The 20,995-nt window shown below is 32.3% G+C and overlaps 2 protein-coding genes across 4 annotated transcripts in view; both read right to left on the bottom strand.

Moving 5' to 3' along the window:
* Positions 1-3,752: 3,752 nt before the first annotated feature.
* Positions 3,753-5,521, bottom strand: LOC147813884 (uncharacterized). The gene has a single exon (XM_087159478.1). The coding sequence runs from the start codon at positions 5,519-5,521 to the stop codon at positions 3,761-3,763; it is 1,761 nt and encodes a 586-aa protein (XP_087015604.1). The 3' UTR covers positions 3,753-3,760.
* LOC107449189 (uncharacterized) overlaps positions 3,804-20,995 on the bottom strand; it is a 39,186-nt gene continuing 21,994 nt past the window's right edge. For 2 of the 3 annotated variants that reach the window (XM_087159481.1, XM_087159479.1), the window contains exons 2-4: positions 11,691-12,359; positions 6,879-6,953; positions 3,804-6,779 (exon numbers count right to left, since the gene is read on the bottom strand). In XM_087159481.1, coding sequence (XP_087015607.1) covers positions 6,184-6,779; positions 6,879-6,953; positions 11,691-12,359 — 1,340 coding nt within the window. In that variant the 3' untranslated portion in view covers positions 3,804-6,183. The remainder of the gene's footprint in view (positions 6,780-6,878; positions 6,954-11,690; positions 12,360-20,995) is intronic. The other variant, XM_087159480.1, reaches the window with a different exon arrangement.

Raw genomic sequence — 20,995 nt, 5'->3', positions numbered from 1 at the left:
TAAAATTATCTGTATCGAAATTAAAAACAATCTTATGTGTTTACTTTTTGATAAAATTCATTTAAAGTTACTCAAAAATTATATATTTCTAATTACATTTCAATATTTTAACCCATATTGCTTTATTATTACAGATATGTAATTACAATCCGTCTTATTTCAAAGCGCCACTTGAAATAAGACGGATTTTATTGATTTTTTTTTATTTTGTCAAGTTGAAATGTCTATGCTACTTTAATAATTTTAGACTCGGATGTGGCTAAGCTGCGATAAACTCTAAATATATTTTTTAAAAAATTATGTCTAAAATAATAAAACCAAACAAGTCTTGAAATCATACCTGAAGCATAAATAAAACAATGAGAAATAAATGAGAAAAAGAAAGACAAAACAATTAAAAGTGGTAAGTTATCTTATCAATCTTAATCCCTTAAGTTGCATTTTTGAAATAAAGAATCATAGGATATAAATTGGAATAAAAAATTAGTAATATTTCTTTGTTCGATGAGGAATTGAAAATTAATATCGATGAATCGGCTCAATATCGTCAAATAATAGTTTTATATAAAATTATTTATATACAATATTTGATAATATATTTATTGATTTAACAACTCATTAAATAGTTTTAGCTGAAGTGAAAGTAACTACTACTACTGAACTCAGTGGCGCGACAGCCAATAGAGGGCTAAGGCCTACTGTGACCATCTCAGTTTTCTTGACCTTGGGCTCTGGGGTACAGGAGCAGATTCTCTGGTTGGGTGGTCAACCGAACGCGGACCCCCAGTGTTTAGTCCACAATAATGCTCGGTACTCATTTTATCGACCCACTGAAGGGATGAAAGGCTGAAAAAGGTTCAACTTTGCCCAGTCCGAGGAGAGAGCCCAGGACCTGTGGCACGAGAGCGAAGTGAAAGTAACAATAAATTTATATTGCGTAATGAGTGTAACACAAGATTTTTACTGCTATGTTAATACTATGTGAAAAAAGAAAAGAAAAAATGAAAATAGGAAGGGGTAGAGATTGATTTTTTAGTGAAATCATATTGTTTCTTTAAGACAAACTTTATTAACATTGCTTACAATTCTCAATTAATCGCATCTTTTATTTTCCAGTGAAGAAATATCCAAATCTATAACATTTACAATGGGATTATGATAACTAAAGTAAGATACGAAATGTTTGAGTTCTATTTTTTCAATATTTCTTGCAAAAACTGCATCAATGATAGTTCCCCCTTTGGTTGTTGGATCATTCCTACCATTTATCATTTCCAATTCAAATTTGTCTTTAAGGAAGGTTAATAATGTTTCAGCTTCAGGTAAATAGAAATTCACATTAAAATCTCCTGCAAGGATCACAGGCCGCTCACAATAATCAATTTCTTTACCAGTAACGTCTGCCAGAGCTTGTGAACCTGCAGTAGATAGTGGCAATAAAGATTTTGCAATAAATAATTTAATATCCCTCATGGCTGCATTTGGTGAAACATAAATGGCAATTAGAATCAATTTCTTCGGATTATATTCGCTGTGGTTGACTATGCACTCTACAGCACATATGTCTCCAATTCTTTTTGACGTTGAAATTGTCACATCAGGGATACCTGAGTAAGGAGCTTTTATATCTAAATGTGGAGTCACAATATGACATCTATTTTTCTGATTGTGATAAATAGCAGCCCCTGCATTCCGAATTTCGTTACGTTGAAATCTTACAACGAAATCAAAATTTGGTATGAGAACAGGAGGTTCATTATCGTCCATAAACGTTTCTGATAACATTAAAATGTTCGATTTTTCAAACACTCTATACGTCAAATCATTGGCGTGTGCACGAACACTTTGACAATTGAATGCTACGATTGATAAGTTTCTTTTCGAGTTGATACATTTACATAGTTCTTCATCCAAGGTGGAAGGTGGATTTTGACGCAATTTCATCATCTCATCCCGTAAAGCGACACATGAGCGGTCGTTACTCCCGTTCCCATGGTAAAATTTCTTATGTTTGTTGACTGGGATAATGTACAAGCCTTCAATTGAAACCGCTCTCGACATGGCAACGTAAACCAACTGTTGAGATTGATTTTTTTCATAATAATAAACCACCTCATTGAAAGTTCCCCCTTGCGACTTATGAATCGTCATTTCACAGGCTGGTGCGAGTGGAAAATGATTTATCTTAGTTGAGATACTTCTTTGTTTATTAAGATAGATTGTAGCATTTCGTCGACCGATCGGGACAACTAAAGGATTGAGATTATTAGCGATCATAAATGAACGTGCCACGTCCCGAGCTTTTACTCCAGTTCTTTCACAATTCGGAAATATCAACCATACCCGAGTAACTTCCCCGTTATCATTTCTTTCGATGTGGTTCAATTTTCCCATGGCGCCGTTGGCCAATCCATCAGCAACTTCAATGTTGGTCGTTATGATGTCATACTGCCCAAGAAAGAATGTCAAACGTTTCAGTAATCCATGGTATCTGCTGGTAATTTTTTCTTTTCAAGTGCTCTACGTGCACATTCAAGTTGTTCCTCGTTGTTACAACCTGAGATGAAATCTATAGCCTCGGATATTGTCTGATTTGGTTGATTTTCTAGAATTTCTCTGTTATATTTCTCAACAGTTTGGTTGGAATAAGCCAGACGTATGCCCTGTGGGCATAACCGATTAGCCTCGTCTTCTGTCACAAATTTCGATTCCACTAGTGCAAGTTCGACATCATTCAATCGATCTCCATTTCCTATCTTCGTCAAAATCGTCGAAAATGCAACATTTGATTGACGCATGACTTGGGTGAGTTCGTGAAGTTTAAATGAGCGCCAAGTTTTTGAACCAATATAATGTTTCGATTGTTTGAAGATGGGTGTGGCTTTCACTGGTGGGAGTTGTCTTAAATCTCCAACCAGTATGACATCCAGTCCTCCAAAAGAGGTATCTGATTTGCCTGTTATCAAATTCAATCTTCTATCGATTCATTCGAAAAGCTCCGCTCCAACCATACTGACTTCATCGATCAACATCAAGCGAATGTGTTGAAATAATGATCCGAATTGTTGTAATGCTTCAGAACTCAAGCTATTATCTAAGCTGGTGGATAATGATCGAGCAGTGTGAATGATCGTACCGCTGATTGCCACTGCAGCTTTTCCTGTCAAAGCACATGTCAGGTACGCATTGCAATGTGCATTTGTAGTTCCATATTTATTATAAATTTCCATGATCAGACGAATCACGAAGGTTTTTCCGCATACGGCTGGGCCCGTCAGGAACACCAACAATGGTTGAAGTGGTTGCGATGTTAAATGATGGATAGTTTCTAGTAAAATCGATCGTTGTTCAAGATTGGTTGCTCGCATCAATTGGCAAAATTCTTCATTTGGCATTAAATTCTCTCTCCGCTTTGCAATCGCTCGGAGACGACTCAAAGTTGCTAAACGAAGATCATCGTTGGTGTTTGAATCGGGATCCGCATACATGTCATTGAATGGAGGTGGCTCTGGAACTGCTCCCGGACGAACTTGATTGTCTAGTTGCCTCAAATCTTCTTCTTCACGATATAACTGTTCACATAGTTTCCTCAATATTGATGTTAGATTCGAATTCCTTTCTACGCTCCATGATGATGTTCTCATTTTCTGTGTAGATTTCCAGAAATTTTGCCTCAGAAAGTAGATCTATCTCTTCGTTGCGGAAGGGAATATGTAGCATCACCATTTCTCTTTTGTACTCTTCAAGCTGAGTTGCCATATTATAATTTGTATATCTTATAATATGTGAGGTGTTCATTTTTTTTGTATTCATTGTTATTACATTTATAATGCGCACAAAATTGAGCAAGAGTGAGATCATTTAAATCCTGAGGCCGTCTTTCGTATTTATCAACGGCATTATCGTTCCAAATATCGGTGGATCGGTATCGTCTGCCAATTCCGTGCGTGCTTTTTTTCATTCTTTGTCGATCGACAGGCCATGATGTTGGAATATACGTTACTGATCTGGATGCATATGACATCGGTTTACACAAAAACCACCAAGCTGCTTCTTGGCTAGAAATATCCACAGAATTCAATAAATCGACGCTCATTTTTATCATCATTTCAACCACTCCAAAATCAGGATACTTTTCAGTTATCTCAAGAATCTGTCTTTGCAAATTACTTATACCTCGATTTGATTTATTGACGTAGTCCAGTACGTACATTGCACATGAATATTCGTCCAATATGAACTGCAAATCCATGTTCGATTTCAACACATTGAACAAGAATGGATTGTATGGATTATGCCATTTCTCCGATGGTTCAAGTTTTAATAATACTCGTGGCCGATTGATTCCCGCGGAAACAATTTTATAATAATGCTCGTCATAAGTTATATTGTTGCTTTGATAGAAGTCATCAATACTATTGTAATCTGTAATTTCGTACTGGGATTTGATTTTCTTGTAATGATCAGCATATCTGGCAAAATTATGTTCTTCTTTATCCATAGGAATAAGTATTTGCGTATACCGAGATGGCAGGAAAGATGCTTCGAACCGACATTTCTGTGGCTGATTACCCCGCACTTTCTTATAACACGTAAAAGTGTGTTTATGTGTCTGTAGCTTGATGTTACCTGAGGCTTCTGAGGTTGATATTGAGATTAAAGTATCGATCAATATTTTCGTAGCTTCTTTGTCATCGCCTCGTGGACTGATTGGTGTATCTTCCAACCAGAGTAAAATATGAGCGTGCGGACTCCCACGATGTTGAAATTCGATTCGTTTAAAATAATCTTTCACTTTATATTTTCCAAATGGGCATAGGCCTTTGTTCTGTAGGAGAGTCATTAACGTGTTAACTAATCTGTCAAAATAGATGGCACATGTGACAGCTTCCTCATTGATGAGTGTACTTTTTTGCAACCAATTGAGTTCACTTGCTTCATTTTCAGAAATTATTCTTCCATCTTTAAATTTCTGTAGCAACTGCAGCAATGGGATCCACCCAATTTCGTTTGCGCTCATAGTGAGAAAAACCGTCGGCCTACCAAGTTGCCGAATCATGGCAAATAGATCTTTTTTGCACTGGGACCAATAGTACACGGAATTCGGTATCGACTTCAAGAATGCGAGATTTGTTTCTAGGCAATCGTTAACATATTCTTCTGATTCGATTTGTTGTTTCGTCACTTTTGTATCATTGCCGATAAACTTGAAGGCAACAGTAAGTGATGAAGCAACACGCAGTCTCATATTTTTCGCAGCCATATAAAGCAAATGGCGAGGATTAATACCTCGTCGATCAGTTCGTCGTATTTCACTCGTTGCCATTTGAAAAGGTGTGACTGAAATTTCTTCACGAAATGTTCTCATGTGTCCAAGATAAATTCCCGGAAATGATAGTTCCTCGGCGTACTCGTCAAACAGCAGACTTTTTGGAATTTGATTTTCTCCTGGTGCAAGTCCCAAATATTTATCTTCATCCCATAATAAGGTTTGCTGCTGAGCAACGAGCCTATCTTCCATTGTGATCGCATCACTCAATTCATCGTTCGGTATTTCTCCATCCGTTACAGGTCCATTACAAAAAGACTGATCAATTTCAATGTCATGATACAGTAGAGTATCTTTCAGAAAATTCACCAAGTTTTAACTGTCCTTTTATTAACCAAGCCTTGAACGTAGCTGGATTTGTGAATTTTTCTTTTCTTGGTATGGACATTTATTGCATGATCATCTCCAATATCCCGTGGCAGGCGTTTTACCATTGTATCCAGGTTAGCAGGCACATTTATGATCTGTCCATATACGCCGTATTTACCATGAACGTGTCTTAAGCGTTTGATATGCATAAACGGTTTTCGAGGTGAAATCAATCGTTCCGTTATTATATCCAGTGGTGGTAAATTTTTTGGCATTGGTGGATATTTGAAACCATTATAAACTGCATAAGTTGGTATTTTGTTATGTTGCACTGACTGAAAACACGTTGCACGCAATTCGATACTTTCTCTCGGAACATTTGGTAAGATTCTGTCCAGAACTTCATGACCAATATCTGAAGGCAGTCCTCTCAAACCTTGTTTAAACTATAATCGATCACATATCGAGCATGTAAAACCAAAACTGTTCTTGGTGAATTTTGCTCTAATGTAGTTGTGAGCTTTCTTATGCTGATGGAATTGAGTTTATGGGACTTGTGGATTTATCCTTGCATTTTCGTCACCAATATTGCTGGTGTTTTCATCAGCAATCTCCATTGAACCGCCGTTGGTTTTCGCAGCCCTCGTAGATTCCCGTTGAGCTTTTTTCCTTGCTCTATATTCTCGTTGATATTGTGCGGGTGTTTTCCTCCTTGTTGGCTTTGCAAAACCAATATCACTACTCGTCGAAGGCCCAGCAGTCGTTGGTGGATTAATAGAAGGCCCAGCAGTTGTTAGTTGGTCTACTATAGTTGATTGATGAGTGGTAGTAAATCCCCCCGTCGAAATTGATGGAATTACAGCTAGCGAATAAATGAGTATATTGTCACGTTTGGCTTTTTTACGTTCTCGGTACTCTCTCTGATATTCCGCGGCTGATTTCCTTTTCCTCGATGTTACTGATCCAGAGACGTGAATTGTAGAAGAATCAGCAGTCGTAGAAGGATCACTAGTTCTATTCAACGACTCTTTTTCCTGCTCCGCCCGCTTCCGTGCTCTGTAATCACGGTAATATTGTGCATTTTTCCCTCGTGGACTTCTTGAACCATTGTAAGTGCTTGTGGTTGCTTCATCGTCTCGCCCTGGAAAATGCATTTGTATTAATAATGCATGTGAATGCGTCATAATGTAATTTCAAAAGAGAAAACCTAATAATCAATTGATATTCACAAGAAAAGTACCTTGACATAACCTTAAGACCGTCGCATTGTCCGTGGGATTGCTTTCATTGCTTGTGGTTGCCTCATCGTCTCGCCCTGGAAAATGTATTTGTATTAATAATGTATGTGAATGCGTCATAATGTAATTTCAAAAGAGAAAACCTAACAATCAATTGATATTCACAAGAAAAGTACCTTGACATAACTTTAAATCCGTCGCATTGTCCGTGGGATTGTTTTCACTCATTTTTTACAATTGTTATCCACTAAATTTGAAAATAAAAAATTCTACCCTATTAAATTATATGTGTATCAAATCAAAATAAAAAAACAAGTAAATGAAATAATGAATATTATAAATTAAAATAGAACAATAAAATAGAACAACAAGTACGTATTTCAGCTAATTTCACGACGCTCACACTGTTTACTTTTCACTCTCGCTCTGTCTCTTTCTATTCCCCCTCCCCAGGAGCGTTGAACGTTTAACGCAACAGCGTTAAAAGCTTGACGCAACCTTGTTGGAAGTCGCATTAGAAGTTTCACTTCAAAAAAAGATTCGCAATCGGAATGATTATATACGTATATCTTGTTAGTATCTAGTCCAACCTGTAGAAGACTTGATTATAATTTTCTTTCTGTTGCTAATAAATTAAAATTTTTAGGTTTCTTCTTTTCTATTTTTTATAATGATATTTATCTACTGCATCAGTTAAAAATAAAGATCGCTTTCCTTTATTAGTTTTGAATATCGTCTGCGAAATACAATTTTCCTACATGATAAAATAAACTGTGCGCTGCAATAAAAAAATACTAAAGGATTCATTTCTTTTCATCAGTTCTGTTGTAATCGTTTCAACTTGTTCTTTTGTAGCGGCTAGAATTTATTAAATTTTTTATCAAAGGCCTAGGTTTAAACTATTTGGCATAAACCATCACATTTCTTCAGAGAACACTACCATATATTTTGATTTTCTGAAATATCGTCTGACGCATTTTTTATTTTATAATTGAGCGAATTTATAACCCTTCGTAGGCATTTTCCATCAATTATCACTATGTAATGCCAGCTGTCTCTGGTTTCTCATAAAAATTGAATGTCTTCGGATCATTCTCCGGGATGTTTCCCAGACCGTCGCCAATAGCCCATTGTGCAGCTCTAGTGCGACGTAAATTAACAACAACAACAACAACATAAAAATTGAATGTAGCAAAACATACTTTGGAAAGAAATTTTGAATGTGCTACTAGTTAAGTAAAAACTCAAATCTGGATTGAAAAAATAGAATTTTTCCACGAAAGTTTTAAACAAAAAAGATGAACTTGTATCTTTCATTTGCTAACATTTTGGAATATATATATTTCAAGTAAGAATGAGTTCTCTTATTTCATCATAATTATTGTTAAATATTCGGAGTTAGCAAACTATCAGATTTCTAATCGGTTTTAAATATCACGATTTATAGCTTCTTTTGTTTTGAAGAATAAAAGCGGATTCATAATAATTTTCTGAATCCTTCTGTAAAAAATATTCCTTCTTATTATAGAAAACTTTAATACAAAATTGGAAACTCAAGTTGAAGATATAACATGTGGAGATTAAAATTGGATTTTAATGCAGATGTAAGAAAACTGAGGGAAAATATTATGCGAAACATTCAAGGATTCATTTAATCGAATGTGTTAATTCTGTGGTTGATTCTAATCTTTTTAAAAACAATAAATGTGCAATTAATCATGCATCGCAGAGACTATAGGTAAGTTTTGTTCTTAAGTATATAACTTATAAATTTTCTGACTTCTATTTGTTTCGATTTATTTATTTGTTTCACTTATGGAAATACTTTTTTCAATTTACTCATTTGTTGACTTTATTGATAATGTAAAAAAAAAAAATTTATAGTTATTTAAATTCTAAATTACTTTTATAATGCAAATTACCCATGTTAGACATTATTGTTAGATATCTTCAAACTAAATAATTCGCGAATAGCAATCCAAAATGAATATACCTGTGGCTATATAATTATAAGCCACATTTTGGAGAGTGTTTTACGTAGGAAAAATAAACACTAGGGTTAGCAAGTCCAGAATAAGATTTTTATTTATATATATATCGTGTTATTATATTATAGAAATTCCGAAAACGTATTAAACTGAAAACCGTAGAGTACAAGGAATAACTTGATGTGAAAACGTCACTTTTGCAAAAACAGTGGCTTATACCCCCAAGCTGTGAAATTTTTAAGATCCATATTTTTTTTTTCTCTTATTTTACATTTACACAACGTTATTTATTATTTAAATGGAGATAGAAGTTAGTTTATGTTGACACACCTTTATAATATTTTAGAAATTATACTTCATTTAATTTTAAAATTTTGTTGAAATAAGAAGAAAAATTTCAAAAAATGGGATGATTTTAAAAGTAGATGATCACATTTCTCACACTCACCTTTTATTTGTCTAAAAATATTTTGTTTAAATAGTACTAATGCTCTGTATGGAATAATAGATGAGAAAATATGAGATATTATTTATAAACCATAAGAATATTGAAACCATGAAAAAAAAAGAACTTTACTTATACTTTACAGACTATAATAGAACTAAATTTTCATAAATACATTGTTATTGCGTAGAATAACCTCTTAAATAAGTATACAGAAATGATTTTTATCAAAATCTAGCATTATATGAACAGAATTTCAATCTTAGAAGAAGAAAAAATAATAAGTAAATCACCATTTTCATTAATAAATAAAGCATCTATTCACCATTTCTTATAACCCATTCTCATAGAGCTGTCAATAGTTGAACCTTAGAAATCGACTTATTCTTTCTAAGAAAGGATATATTTACCATCAGCTGTTAATGATATGTTAAGCATATTAAAAAAGGAAAGGCAGTGATTGATTCGGTAATATATAATATTACAACAACGGAGATAAATTGAATTTGAGAAAGTTCAATAAGTTCATTAATTATTCGCCTTTTTCCCCATTTATAATGTTCTTCAAATGGTTTCATTTGGAACGAACAATCAAGTGGTTGCAGTGTCAATAAATTTTGCTAATGAGCTAGACGTGTTCTTTTTTTCGGGTCAATCATTGCATACATATCATAATATTAGCTGCTTCATCAAAGCAAATGCTGTAACAAACACGTTTAAAAGTATATTAATTAGCTCTTTTCCCCCTTAACATGAAAAACGAGTTTTGTGCCAACATTAAAATTAGCATAGAGGGAAATGCTCCGAATCCATTACATAGCATTGATTCTTAGCAGTTGATATTATCTAATGCTATGGGTACTACACATAAGAAAAATTATTTTAAACTAACTGCATACCCGTACTAACTTCGTACGGGGTGAAGGAAAAAAAAAGGAAAAGAATCAATAAATCGGTACTCCAAAATCGTTCCCATCTCAAAAAGACGTATACCAATAATTAAGAAAGCTAAGTTAATTACAATAGTTTTTATTTATTTTCATGTTTTGTTCAGGTACACATACATGAAACAGAACACGTTTTTAATAAGCATTTTTTTGTGTTTCTCCTAAATGATACAGTTAGGAGAACTCATATTTCCATTAATTTTGCTTTATAAAGTACATAGTTTATTTATTTATTTATTTTTCTTTCAATTAGTGACTGCGGCCAAATTTAAATGAGGATTATTGGCGTCAAAAATGGCATGTCGATTTTTTACTTTTAGTTGTCTTATTCGTCTTGAATTAGTAGGATTTGCTAATTTAGCTTTTTGATGCAGTTTATTTTGTTTTTGTTTCAATATATACCTATTGAACCGCGGTGGTTCAGGAGATAGAGAGTTCCCATTTAAAGAGCTGACCCAGGTTCGAATCCCAGTGGTGGCTGGTTGATACGAATTCTATTCCCGTCACGCACAGACCACCGAACTGACGTAAAATATCCTCCGAGGTAAACGGATCATGGGTTAGAATCCCCTTGGAGCCGGGCTAACCACGGGAGGTTTTCGTGGTTTTCCTCTCCACGTAACGTAAATGCGGTTTAGTTCCATTAAAAAGTCCTCAATGAAGTTCATTTAATTAAATTTTTTTTAAAAGATAATTAAAAAAACTGAAATTTATTGATGGAGATTATTTAAATATTAATGAGTTGAGTTATAAAAACAAAGCATTAGAAAAATTAGGAGCAGGCTGACTATTTTCAAACCTTAATCCTAGAATTTAAATCAAGTTCTTTTTCCTATTTCTATTCATGCAACAAAGATAATTATGAAATATGTAATTGACAGCATTTTTTTCTTCTTTTCTCTTGAATTTAGAAAACATTATTTAGTCAAAAATCATTTAAAGCTGAATCTCACAAAAGGGAAGGTAATAGAAACTTTATGTCTGTGTTGATTCGCATTTCTTGCTTAAAAATTTTCTAGAATCAACCTGTATATTAAGGGGAATTCAATTTAATCTAAGTTTTATTGGTTAATGCTGTTTAAGTGATGTAGATGGTAAAATAAGAAACTTCCGTACTTTATGTAATTGAGCAGACAAACCTGCATGTATGTGTAGCAGTGAATAATTAAATCTCTAAGTGAAGGTTTCGATAGAGAAAATAGTTATTTCCGATTAGGTTTGTAATGAGTAATTTATGTTGTGAGCAATAAATGGTACTTATAAATATTAAAATTTTTACATACAAAACCCAAGTTAAAAAACGTGCATTGAAACTAAAAATAAATTTTAATAAAGAGAAGTCTAGAAATATAATTAATTTAGTCAATAAATCTAATATCGGCAACTAGTATTTAATCTTGTAATTCTAGAATCTAGATGTATGTACAGACTTACTAGAGGCAATATTCTTTAAAAGTTTAAGAACCTCAAATTGAAATTCTAACGTTTGCTCTGATGTCAAATTATTTAAAGTTGGCAACAAACTATTCATAAACGATACATGAGGGTTTGGATTTTCTAACTTTTCTATTGCACTAATGAGTCTGGTTTCGGTATCTTCGTGCTTTCTTTTAATTCCTTGTTGCACAGGTTCTATGTATTGGATAGGTTTAATATATTGAACAAGTTTGGTGCATTGAACAGGTTTGGTGCATTGAACAGAATGAGTTGACTCCGGCATAATGTTTGGAATTAACTCTTCGGCAGTTGGTATGGCTTCATTACTTTCAGTCTTTTCGATCTCGTCTTCACTAATATAGTACTCCAATTCATATTTCAAAGGAATATCATATTCTTCTCCAGAAGAATTGTCTTCCTGCTTGATCCGAATATTTTCATATTCTTCCTTGAAATTGCTTTCAGGCGTGTCTGCATTCTTGTTTTCTTTATATGTGAAATTGTTCTCAAGGTGACTGTAGACTTTGTGCAGAAACTGAAGTTCATCATGAAAGATGTATTTTTTAACAAACGTTGGCGGTGTTCCTGTCTTCCTTGCGTAGGGCCTTTTCTGAGATTTCAAATAACTGTCTCTAATATTCCGCCATCTCCTCGTTATAACATTACCTTTAAGAAGGAAAAAAAACAGGCATTAATATATCATCGAAAACAGTTTTTATCATCGAATACAGAATTAGTTTTCAGCTTATAAAATATATAACACTATATAGCAGGGGTTACCAACTTACATGAGGCCGGGGGCCGCAATTAAAAACACCAGTCAAATGGCGGGCCGCAACTTTTTCAAAATTTTATATAGGACTCTTTAATGTTTGAAGGTACATTAAATATTGCTGTCTGATTTTTATCAAGCTGTACAAAATAAAAGTATTGAATTACAAATAATAATAAATATTTTTTTGGATGCAAAACCTGAAAAATAATTTTTTTTGTACAGTTGGTATGTTAAATTTCACAGAAATGAAGAAATTAGGTTTTTTTTAACGAAAAAAAGTATTTTAAATCCATATAGATTTTTTACGAAAATTATTCGCCTAAGAGATGACAACTAATATATTTTAGTTCGAGGGCCACAAAAAAAGGCTTCCCGGGCTGGATGCGGCCAGCGGGCCGCCAGTTGGTAACCACTTCTATATAGGACTATAGGATAAGGTTAATGGTTTCAAAAATGATATAGATATTCTTTTCACTTGTTTTTATCTTGTTTAAAAAACAATGTTTCTCAAGAGATTTTTAAAAAGGGGAAATAATTATTCATTTGTTAATGAAAATTTTATGGGGTTCATATTCGGAACAAGTGGAGGGGATATTAGGTGACGATAAAAGATTATTGCGAAAGTGATGTTGCCCAAAGTATTATGTTTAATGTGCCATAAAAAATCTCTTCGAATAAGTCTACTTGAAAAGCGTGGTTTTTTAAAAAGTTCCTTTTTTTTATTGTGAAAATGATTTTCTTCGATTTAATTGTGTATATGATAGAATGGATCAATTGTATGACACGGAGCATTGGAAACCGCTCCGTTGCAATGTCATCGAAAACTGAAAAGTTTAATTGGTTTCATCCGTAGACAAGAGTGGAGATATTCTTTTTTTTGTGTAAAATTCATGTTTCGAATTCAAACTTTTGTTACAAATTTTAATACATTTCATTACAAAATATTTCCCACCCCTGCACCGACACTACGTTTTGTCACTCTTTCATCAAAATAAAAATTCATATGAAATATACATTTTGAAATTGAGAATTTGATTGGTGCATTTAAAGTAGGACGAATGTAAAAGTCATGAATTGTATTCAATTATTCTTTAAGACTTTATTTTTTTATTGTAGTTGAATTATCTAAAAAAATATTGATAAAATAGTTATTATTAAATAAAGATTAATGACGTCAAGTAAGAATTATGAGTTGGATCAATCGAAAAATCAACAGATAAACGAAGAACAACCGTTAAACTTCTTAAAGACTTTTGAGCTGGCTCCAAAAGCTCCGTTTCGCGGAATCCATTGTTAAAATCGGATTGATAAACAATCTAACAGAAGATAATTTATCCTATCAGAGATTAAATATATTCGGGATAAATTCTGCTGGTAGCGGCTAAAAAACTATTGAAACTTTTATTTCCGTTTGGCACGGACTGAAGTTGAAATTTAAGCGATTTAGCTTATTAGTCGGAATGAGGTCGAAATTCCGATTGCCAGATTTGCATAAACGAAGCAAGTATGAAGTTTATATTAATAGGTGCAGAATTAATTTGAGGTTCAATTTAATTTTGGCAATTCGCGATCGCAACGCTCGAGTACGCCGTCTAGCGGGAGCCTGTAAATATCGGACATTAATTTATCACGTTTTCATTTAGTTCCATCAAAGTCATTGACTGAATCAGACGCCATTTTTTAGCAGCAAATAAGAAACAAAATTTCCCTAAGGAAAAGGCCGAAGAACTTGAAAGAAATCTCCAGAATATTAGTAAATCTTTCAGGAACAGAACACGCCAAACATTTGAAGAAAAATTCCTCAATTATTTTTAATTTCTATTATCAACAAACTTGCAACTGATGACTTCCGATTTCGGATACTGTTACAGATGTGTGTATTAAGGTAAAATGCATTTCTTCTGTCTTCAATTCATTACGAATTAAAGTGAAGTCAACATTGCTTTCGTCATTCCAGTGAATAAATATGAATTCAGAACATACAGAATTGTAATAGTTATAGCATATTCTTCTTCGTTATAGAATAGTATATATTTCTGTATCCATATAATTCGGAAAACAACAATAAAAAATTATCCAAGTTACTTGAAATAGTGCCATTTGTGCTGATTCTTAATTAATTTAAATCGTTTTCTTGGTAAGTTTTTTTTAATTTTGAAAGAATAAGTTCAACTAGAATTCAGCTATTCTGTTTTTAGCTACATATTCAAATTCATATCAATTATAAAATTTTGCTGTGTAGTATGTTATCTAAAAGTAATGAAGGTATAAACTATGTATCTATTATTTGAGAATAAAGTTTTCAAACAAGGAACTTATCATTTTGGAATTCTCCGGGAATCATAAATCAGGTAAGTGCAATGATTTTTACAATAAAAAATTTGCTTGTAAATATTTTTTTTTCATTTGATGATGGTTCTCTACAGAATGGTTTTTTACGTCTGATTAAGAACTATAAGAATAATAAAAAAAGAAACAATATGAAAATTTTTATTTCAATGTTAATAATTCTTAAAATCGTTTTTTTTTATCCTAAGAATTCTTTATTTTCCGTTTTTTAGTTTATAATTTTTTGATAAAAATTGTTCTCAAAATACTTTTGAAAAATTAAATGGTATAACATTATGTGTTTATGTATACTTCTTGTATATTCCAACGTTTGAAATAATATGATTCAGAAAAGTATGGAATAAAAATTCGGTACTTACGACGTATTAACGCCACCGCCGCTACAGATTTGGCGGTTTTTAAGTGCCGCCAATCTACACTTAAAATTTTTGCGACAGTTCATAAAATAAAACACTTTATTTAAAATCAAAATAGTTAATTGGATTTCGGTGGAAAATGAGCCGATATAGAGTTTAGCATAGATTCAAAACAATCATATCGCCATATGAACTCTGATGAATAAGATTCCAAATGAAATAACATTTCCAAAACGTGCGTTTGCCAAGATAAAGTCTTATGTTGTGGGAATTGGTACATTTTCGTTTTTTCGATAAAATATTTCCCTCCTGAAAAAATAAAATTGCATCTTGTTTTGTTTTTGGCAAATCCCAAAGACGAATATTCGTAGCACTAAAAATGGTGACAAAAAAGAATTGTTTTTTTTTTTTTGTTTTTGTTTCGTCAGCATTCTTTATTTTACGTTTCTTAGTTTCTAAATAATGATTTTTATTGAAACTTGAAATTTTTTGATAAAAATTGTTGTCAAAAAACGTTGTTTACAAAATTAAATTTCATAAAATTATGAGGCTTATGTATACTTTTTGTTCATTTTAATTTTTGAAGTAATATGATTCTTAAAACTATAGAATGTAAAGTTTAAATGGGCCTTTCATGTTATATCCTTAAATTTAGTAATACTATTTCTCGGGCATTAGGTTTTAACTCTTATAAGAATATACATATTTTTTTCTGTTAATGTACAAATATTTTTCCGATGTGTTTTGGATATTCCTTCTCTAATAAAAAGAGATACCATTTTGTTTTCGTTTGCATAAGAAAGAAGATCAAGCATTTTTCTTTTTTAAATTTAATAAGCCACATTAAAGAAGGAACGTTGCAATGCTACACGCTACATTAACGACGTCTCCAGAGTAACTGAATGACGGTTCATATGGAAATCGCAGGTAAGCGTCTCATACAACAACGCCCCCTATAGTTCGTTGCGATCGCGAATCAAATTTGAAAAAGCTGACCTATGTTATTTTTTTTTCTGATGTAATTGGGTATACTATAGCCTACGTCACAGATCGTGTTATTCCTATTAAATTTAACTAGTAAACAGCATTTTCTGCGAACCTGATTTCTAGCAACAAGTAAAAGCATCAAAAGAAGTGTCTTGTTATAAGTCGCTACTCGCCAGGTTGGAACTGTATTAGTCTAGTTCCTTTGGAAATAATTTATACTGTTGTTTTACCGAAGTTTATGAATTTATTTAGCATATTTAAAACTCAGTTTATTAATTAAACTAAAAGGTAAATGTTATTCCTAGTAAGTGGAAGTAGTTGTGCTTTTATACCCAATTGTGACCTCTTAGCTTGCCACATCGAAAACATCCAACAAAACGGTTAATTAGACCGTTGGCCCTAGCTGTCTTGAAATGATCTAAAAGAATTATAATACTGTCATTCTAAGAACTAGTAATAATATCCTTTACAATGGATTTTTTTATTTACTTTATACTCTTGGCCATAAAGATGCAATATCTTTAAACTTAAAAGAAGGTGCGCTGCAGAAAAATTTTTTAAACCAATATTTTTCTCTTTTGCTTATAAATAAAACAACGACATGTAAAATAAAATGTAAAAATAATATTTTGAATTCCTTGCGAGAATCTCGGTAACTTATATAGAGTTGTGAAGTTGTCGGAAGTAGCTCGCTGCAAGTAGCGAAACTACTGTAGTAGATACTTTTTTTTTTGTAGTTAGTAATGAAGTTGCGCTACTTTTAAAAAAAGTAATGCAGTGAGTAGGGCGATTAAAAAAACTGTAGTTTGTAGCAATTTCTGGCAACTACTTTTAACGTTAGTTAAATGTAGAAATAAGGTTAAAACACAACTAAATTTTCGAACTTGTTTGATCCGTCAAAGGGCAATTTTCGTGGATCCGAAACAACGAGAATGCTCGTGTGGCCAAGCGTTTATAAGTAGGGTATTACTAATATTTAAACTAGTCATTATGAATACTAGCCAATTTTGTCACTTTGACCACACCTTCAAAAGCGAATGGTCACTCATAAAACAATGATGTTATTTCAATCGAAGGGAATACATTTTTTTGTAATTTTCGATGCACTTTATTTCTTTAAGTAAATAAAAAAAAGCATTAACACGTTGAATGCCAAGGGGTCACCGGTAACCGGCGAAGCCAAGAATATTAAAAACACAAAATTCGAGTAAATTTTTAATGCTTTTAATTTTTTTATATTATTATCGTTACTAAAATGGCTTGAAGAAATTATTGCAATACATACTGAGAAAATAATTTTGGCCAGAAGGGCAAGCCATGTAAAATTAGCGTGGCATTCAACGTGTTAAACACTTGTTTTTTAGGTATTTGATAATCTTGCAATTTTTAAAGTAAACATCTGTTGTTGAGAAAGCATAAAAATTTGAAGGTGAAAAGAAAAAATTCGTAAAAAATGGTTAAGAATAACAAAATGGCGCAAAACTTGAAGAAAAATTTCTTGATAATTCTTCTCGTTTAAATAGGCCAATTGTTTAAAACCGTTTTAAACATGGGTGTAAATTAAATTCCTCAGTAAAGTTCGTCTCCTAAAACTAGAGGAATAGTGACTAAATTTCAGAAGTCGTTTGTACTCACTAAATTTTAAAAAAGTAGCTGTAGTTAACCACATTTGTAATAAAGTAGTTGCAGTTGTAGTTAACTACAAATATAATGTATGTTTTTCTAACCATTGGAGTTATGTAATATGCAGAACAAACAAAATGACCCCCAGCTTAAAAAATCAACTAAAGACAAATGAAAGGAGATAGATATCTATGGTTTACGTTTCGCTTTAGAATCTAGAGAATTTATCCAAACCAAGTTTCAAGATTTGTTTTAAAGTTTGTAAACAGATGGCAATCAGATGCTAAATAAAAAAAAACTGTAAAACAAATGTTTTAAATCAGCCACCATTTGTAGCAACAAAATGGAGCAGTTAGATACGAAATTAACAATAAATGCCTTACAAAGTCGGTCACTTTCAGGACACCCAAATTTAAATAATATTTATAAGGAAGTCATTTTTGTTAGCCTCATGTAGATAAAGCTGAATTGGAAAGACACGTGGTAAATAACCTAGCGATTATCAATAATAATAGGGTCTAAAAAGGACTTTAATTATGCTAGCAAGCTTGTAAATGACTTCAAAATTGAAAGGAGATAGAAGATTACCAATTTTGTAGCAAATGGCGAAGAAAAACGTAATACAGTAGAGAACCGATTATCCGGAATGATCGGGACCATCGCTATTCCGGATAACTGATTTTTCCGGTTTTCTGAATCGCTACAAAAAGCCGTTTTTTTATTGTTAAACCCAACTGGAAAAAAAATATTTGGAAATAATCTTAGAAAGAAGAAAAAGCGATGAAGTAATACACTAATGATTATTTCCAAAATGATGGTAAGGTAAATATTTTTCAAAAAAGAAAGAAAAATCTTTAAATCTTATGAGGGAATTTTTTTTTTTTAAATGGCGGGAAAATTTATTGAATTTCGTTCCGGTTTTTTGGTTTTCTGATTTCCGGGTAACGGGTTGTGTACTGTAGTAACAAGTTTACTGCAAGGATGGGAAGAGGTAAAGTTTGAGTCCAGTGAGTTCAGCAAAAGCTGAAACAACTATAACTACCTATCTCGGTCAATGGTTGTTTCTCTTGGCCACCGCGTTTTTCTTGCTTTGTTTTTAACCATTTTATTAATATTATTGTTCCACATACACAGGCAGACTTGTGTACTCATAACGAAGACCAGCCCTTGTTAAGACAGATAGCACAAATTAGAAAAGGACATTGTAAAGATACATCCAAGGTTATGGCAGGATTCGAACGCACTACCTCTATGTTACAGAAGGTTTCGTGGATCGCCAAGACCATTCAACCAAGGAGGCCCCCTTGTTTCCCACCTTTATTTTATTTTCTCTTTTTTAAGTGGCAATTTCTTCTTACAAATGCATTTTGCTTTCCGTAATCAGGTCTGGTGACTCTTGAGAATGGGTGCTTGTTTTTAAGAGTACGAATCACGTTAATAAATTTTCCCCTTAATTTTTGAAGCGAATGACGTTTTTCCATTATTCAAATTTATCTTTCGGCTTCAGATTTTTGGCATTATACATTTCAAAATTATCTCTTACCTTGCTTTCTTGTGGATTTTAGGCTAAATTTTTTATTTTCCTTTTCCTATTTTTTTTTTTTTTAAATCCACTTTTTGATGATAAAATATCGCTAACTATCACAATACCAATATCACAATTTGTATAACTTGTATTTCAAGCAAAAAAGTTTTCGAACCAAATTTTTTGTCATTTAAAATTATTATTTAAACGTTACTTTTAAGAATAATTTTCGATTTATGCTTATTACGTTTTTAGACACTATATTTTAGACTACCCAGCGATAAAAAAAAATCTCTGGAATCTCTGCAGCGAGAAACGAGAAGTAGTACTGAAACTTATCAATGGCTCTAATTAATATCTAAAACAGCATTCCTTTCTAAACAAATCAACCCTTGAGGTTTTTGATCACTTACAAAATCAACTTTATTAAATCACTATACAAAATAATATCCAACAACTGTAAGATATTTGGGTAGCCCCATTAGAGAGATTTAGCACTTCCACTTACCTTACGTTCACGTTATTACATTCCGCACTGCGCAATTACTACAGAACTATCGCGGTTTTATAGCTTGAGGAGAGCATTAGTATGCGAACGAGTTGAGATGCTAAGTTAAAGTACAAATCGCGATGTTAAATTTTAGTCATAACATCCTAAGAAATTATGAAATTTTAAAAAAAAAAAACCTTTATTAACTGTTAACTAAGGTCAAGAAAACTGAGATGGGCACAGTAGGCCTTGGCCCTCTAGGGCTGTCGCGCCGCTGAGTTTAACTGTTGATTTGTTGATTGAGTTCTTTTAGTACAAGTATATAAAATCACAACTGTTCAATTTATTGTTAGCATCGAAACTTTTTTTCCAATTAGCTTTAATAGTTGTCTTCATTTCGCTCCCCCCCCCTCCATCCTCACAATTTGAATTCATTTTACCTTCATTGAATATTATTTTAAATAGAAAAATATTCAACGGGTGTCTATTGTAAATGAAGAGTTTTAGAAACTTTACGTAATACCCCGCACATTCAAGTACACAAGCTCTGTGTAAACTTTAAAGAGAGCTGAGCTCTTATTTTCGTAATATTTAAATAAAATAAGAGAGAGAGATAAGTAAAAACACAAGTATAATTATTTTCATTTCTTAAAATACAAATAAATAACAATAACAAAACAACAACATCAATTTACAATATTTTTTACAATGGGAATAAAGACAGAACTTCATAGCACAAAAGGAAAATTAACAAAATATTTATCCTACAATTAATCATTATTTAATTAACAAAGCATGTTTAAAATACCATTAATAAAAATTTTAATGTGATGAGGGTGATAAAAAAAATTATTTAAAAATCCAACTTCCTTTACAGAGCGCAGATTAGCGATAATTGCGTGAATGAAAAAAAAAAAAAAGTAAGGGCACTTTCTTAAGTCTGACTGCTTATAAAATAAAATAAAAATATAAATGTACTAAATATTTCTTATACGAAATTTAAATTGAATTTTAAATATTCAGCAATTTTACAACTAGCACTTTTTTTCCTTCTTTACTAATATTGCTAAGCTACATTTATTAAATAAAATGTTATTTATTAACTAATGTTATTTATTAAATGTTGTTTTATTAATTAAATTTAATTTAATTGTACAACACAGAATATACTTGTTTTTGATATGAAGTTCATTGAAA

This window comes from Parasteatoda tepidariorum, chromosome 3 (genome assembly GCF_982258835.1).
Source record: "Parasteatoda tepidariorum strain Cologne lab strain chromosome 3, Ptep-v5.0, whole genome shotgun sequence".
Lineage (NCBI taxonomy): Eukaryota > Metazoa > Arthropoda > Arachnida > Araneae > Theridiidae > Parasteatoda > Parasteatoda tepidariorum.
This window is presented reverse-complemented; position numbering and strand designations above follow the sequence as displayed.

Excerpts from the sequence above, each read along its gene's own strand:
- LOC147813884 (XM_087159478.1), bottom strand. The coding sequence starts at position 5,521 with ATGGAAGATAGGCTCGTTGCTCAGCAGCAAACCTTATTATGGGATGAA.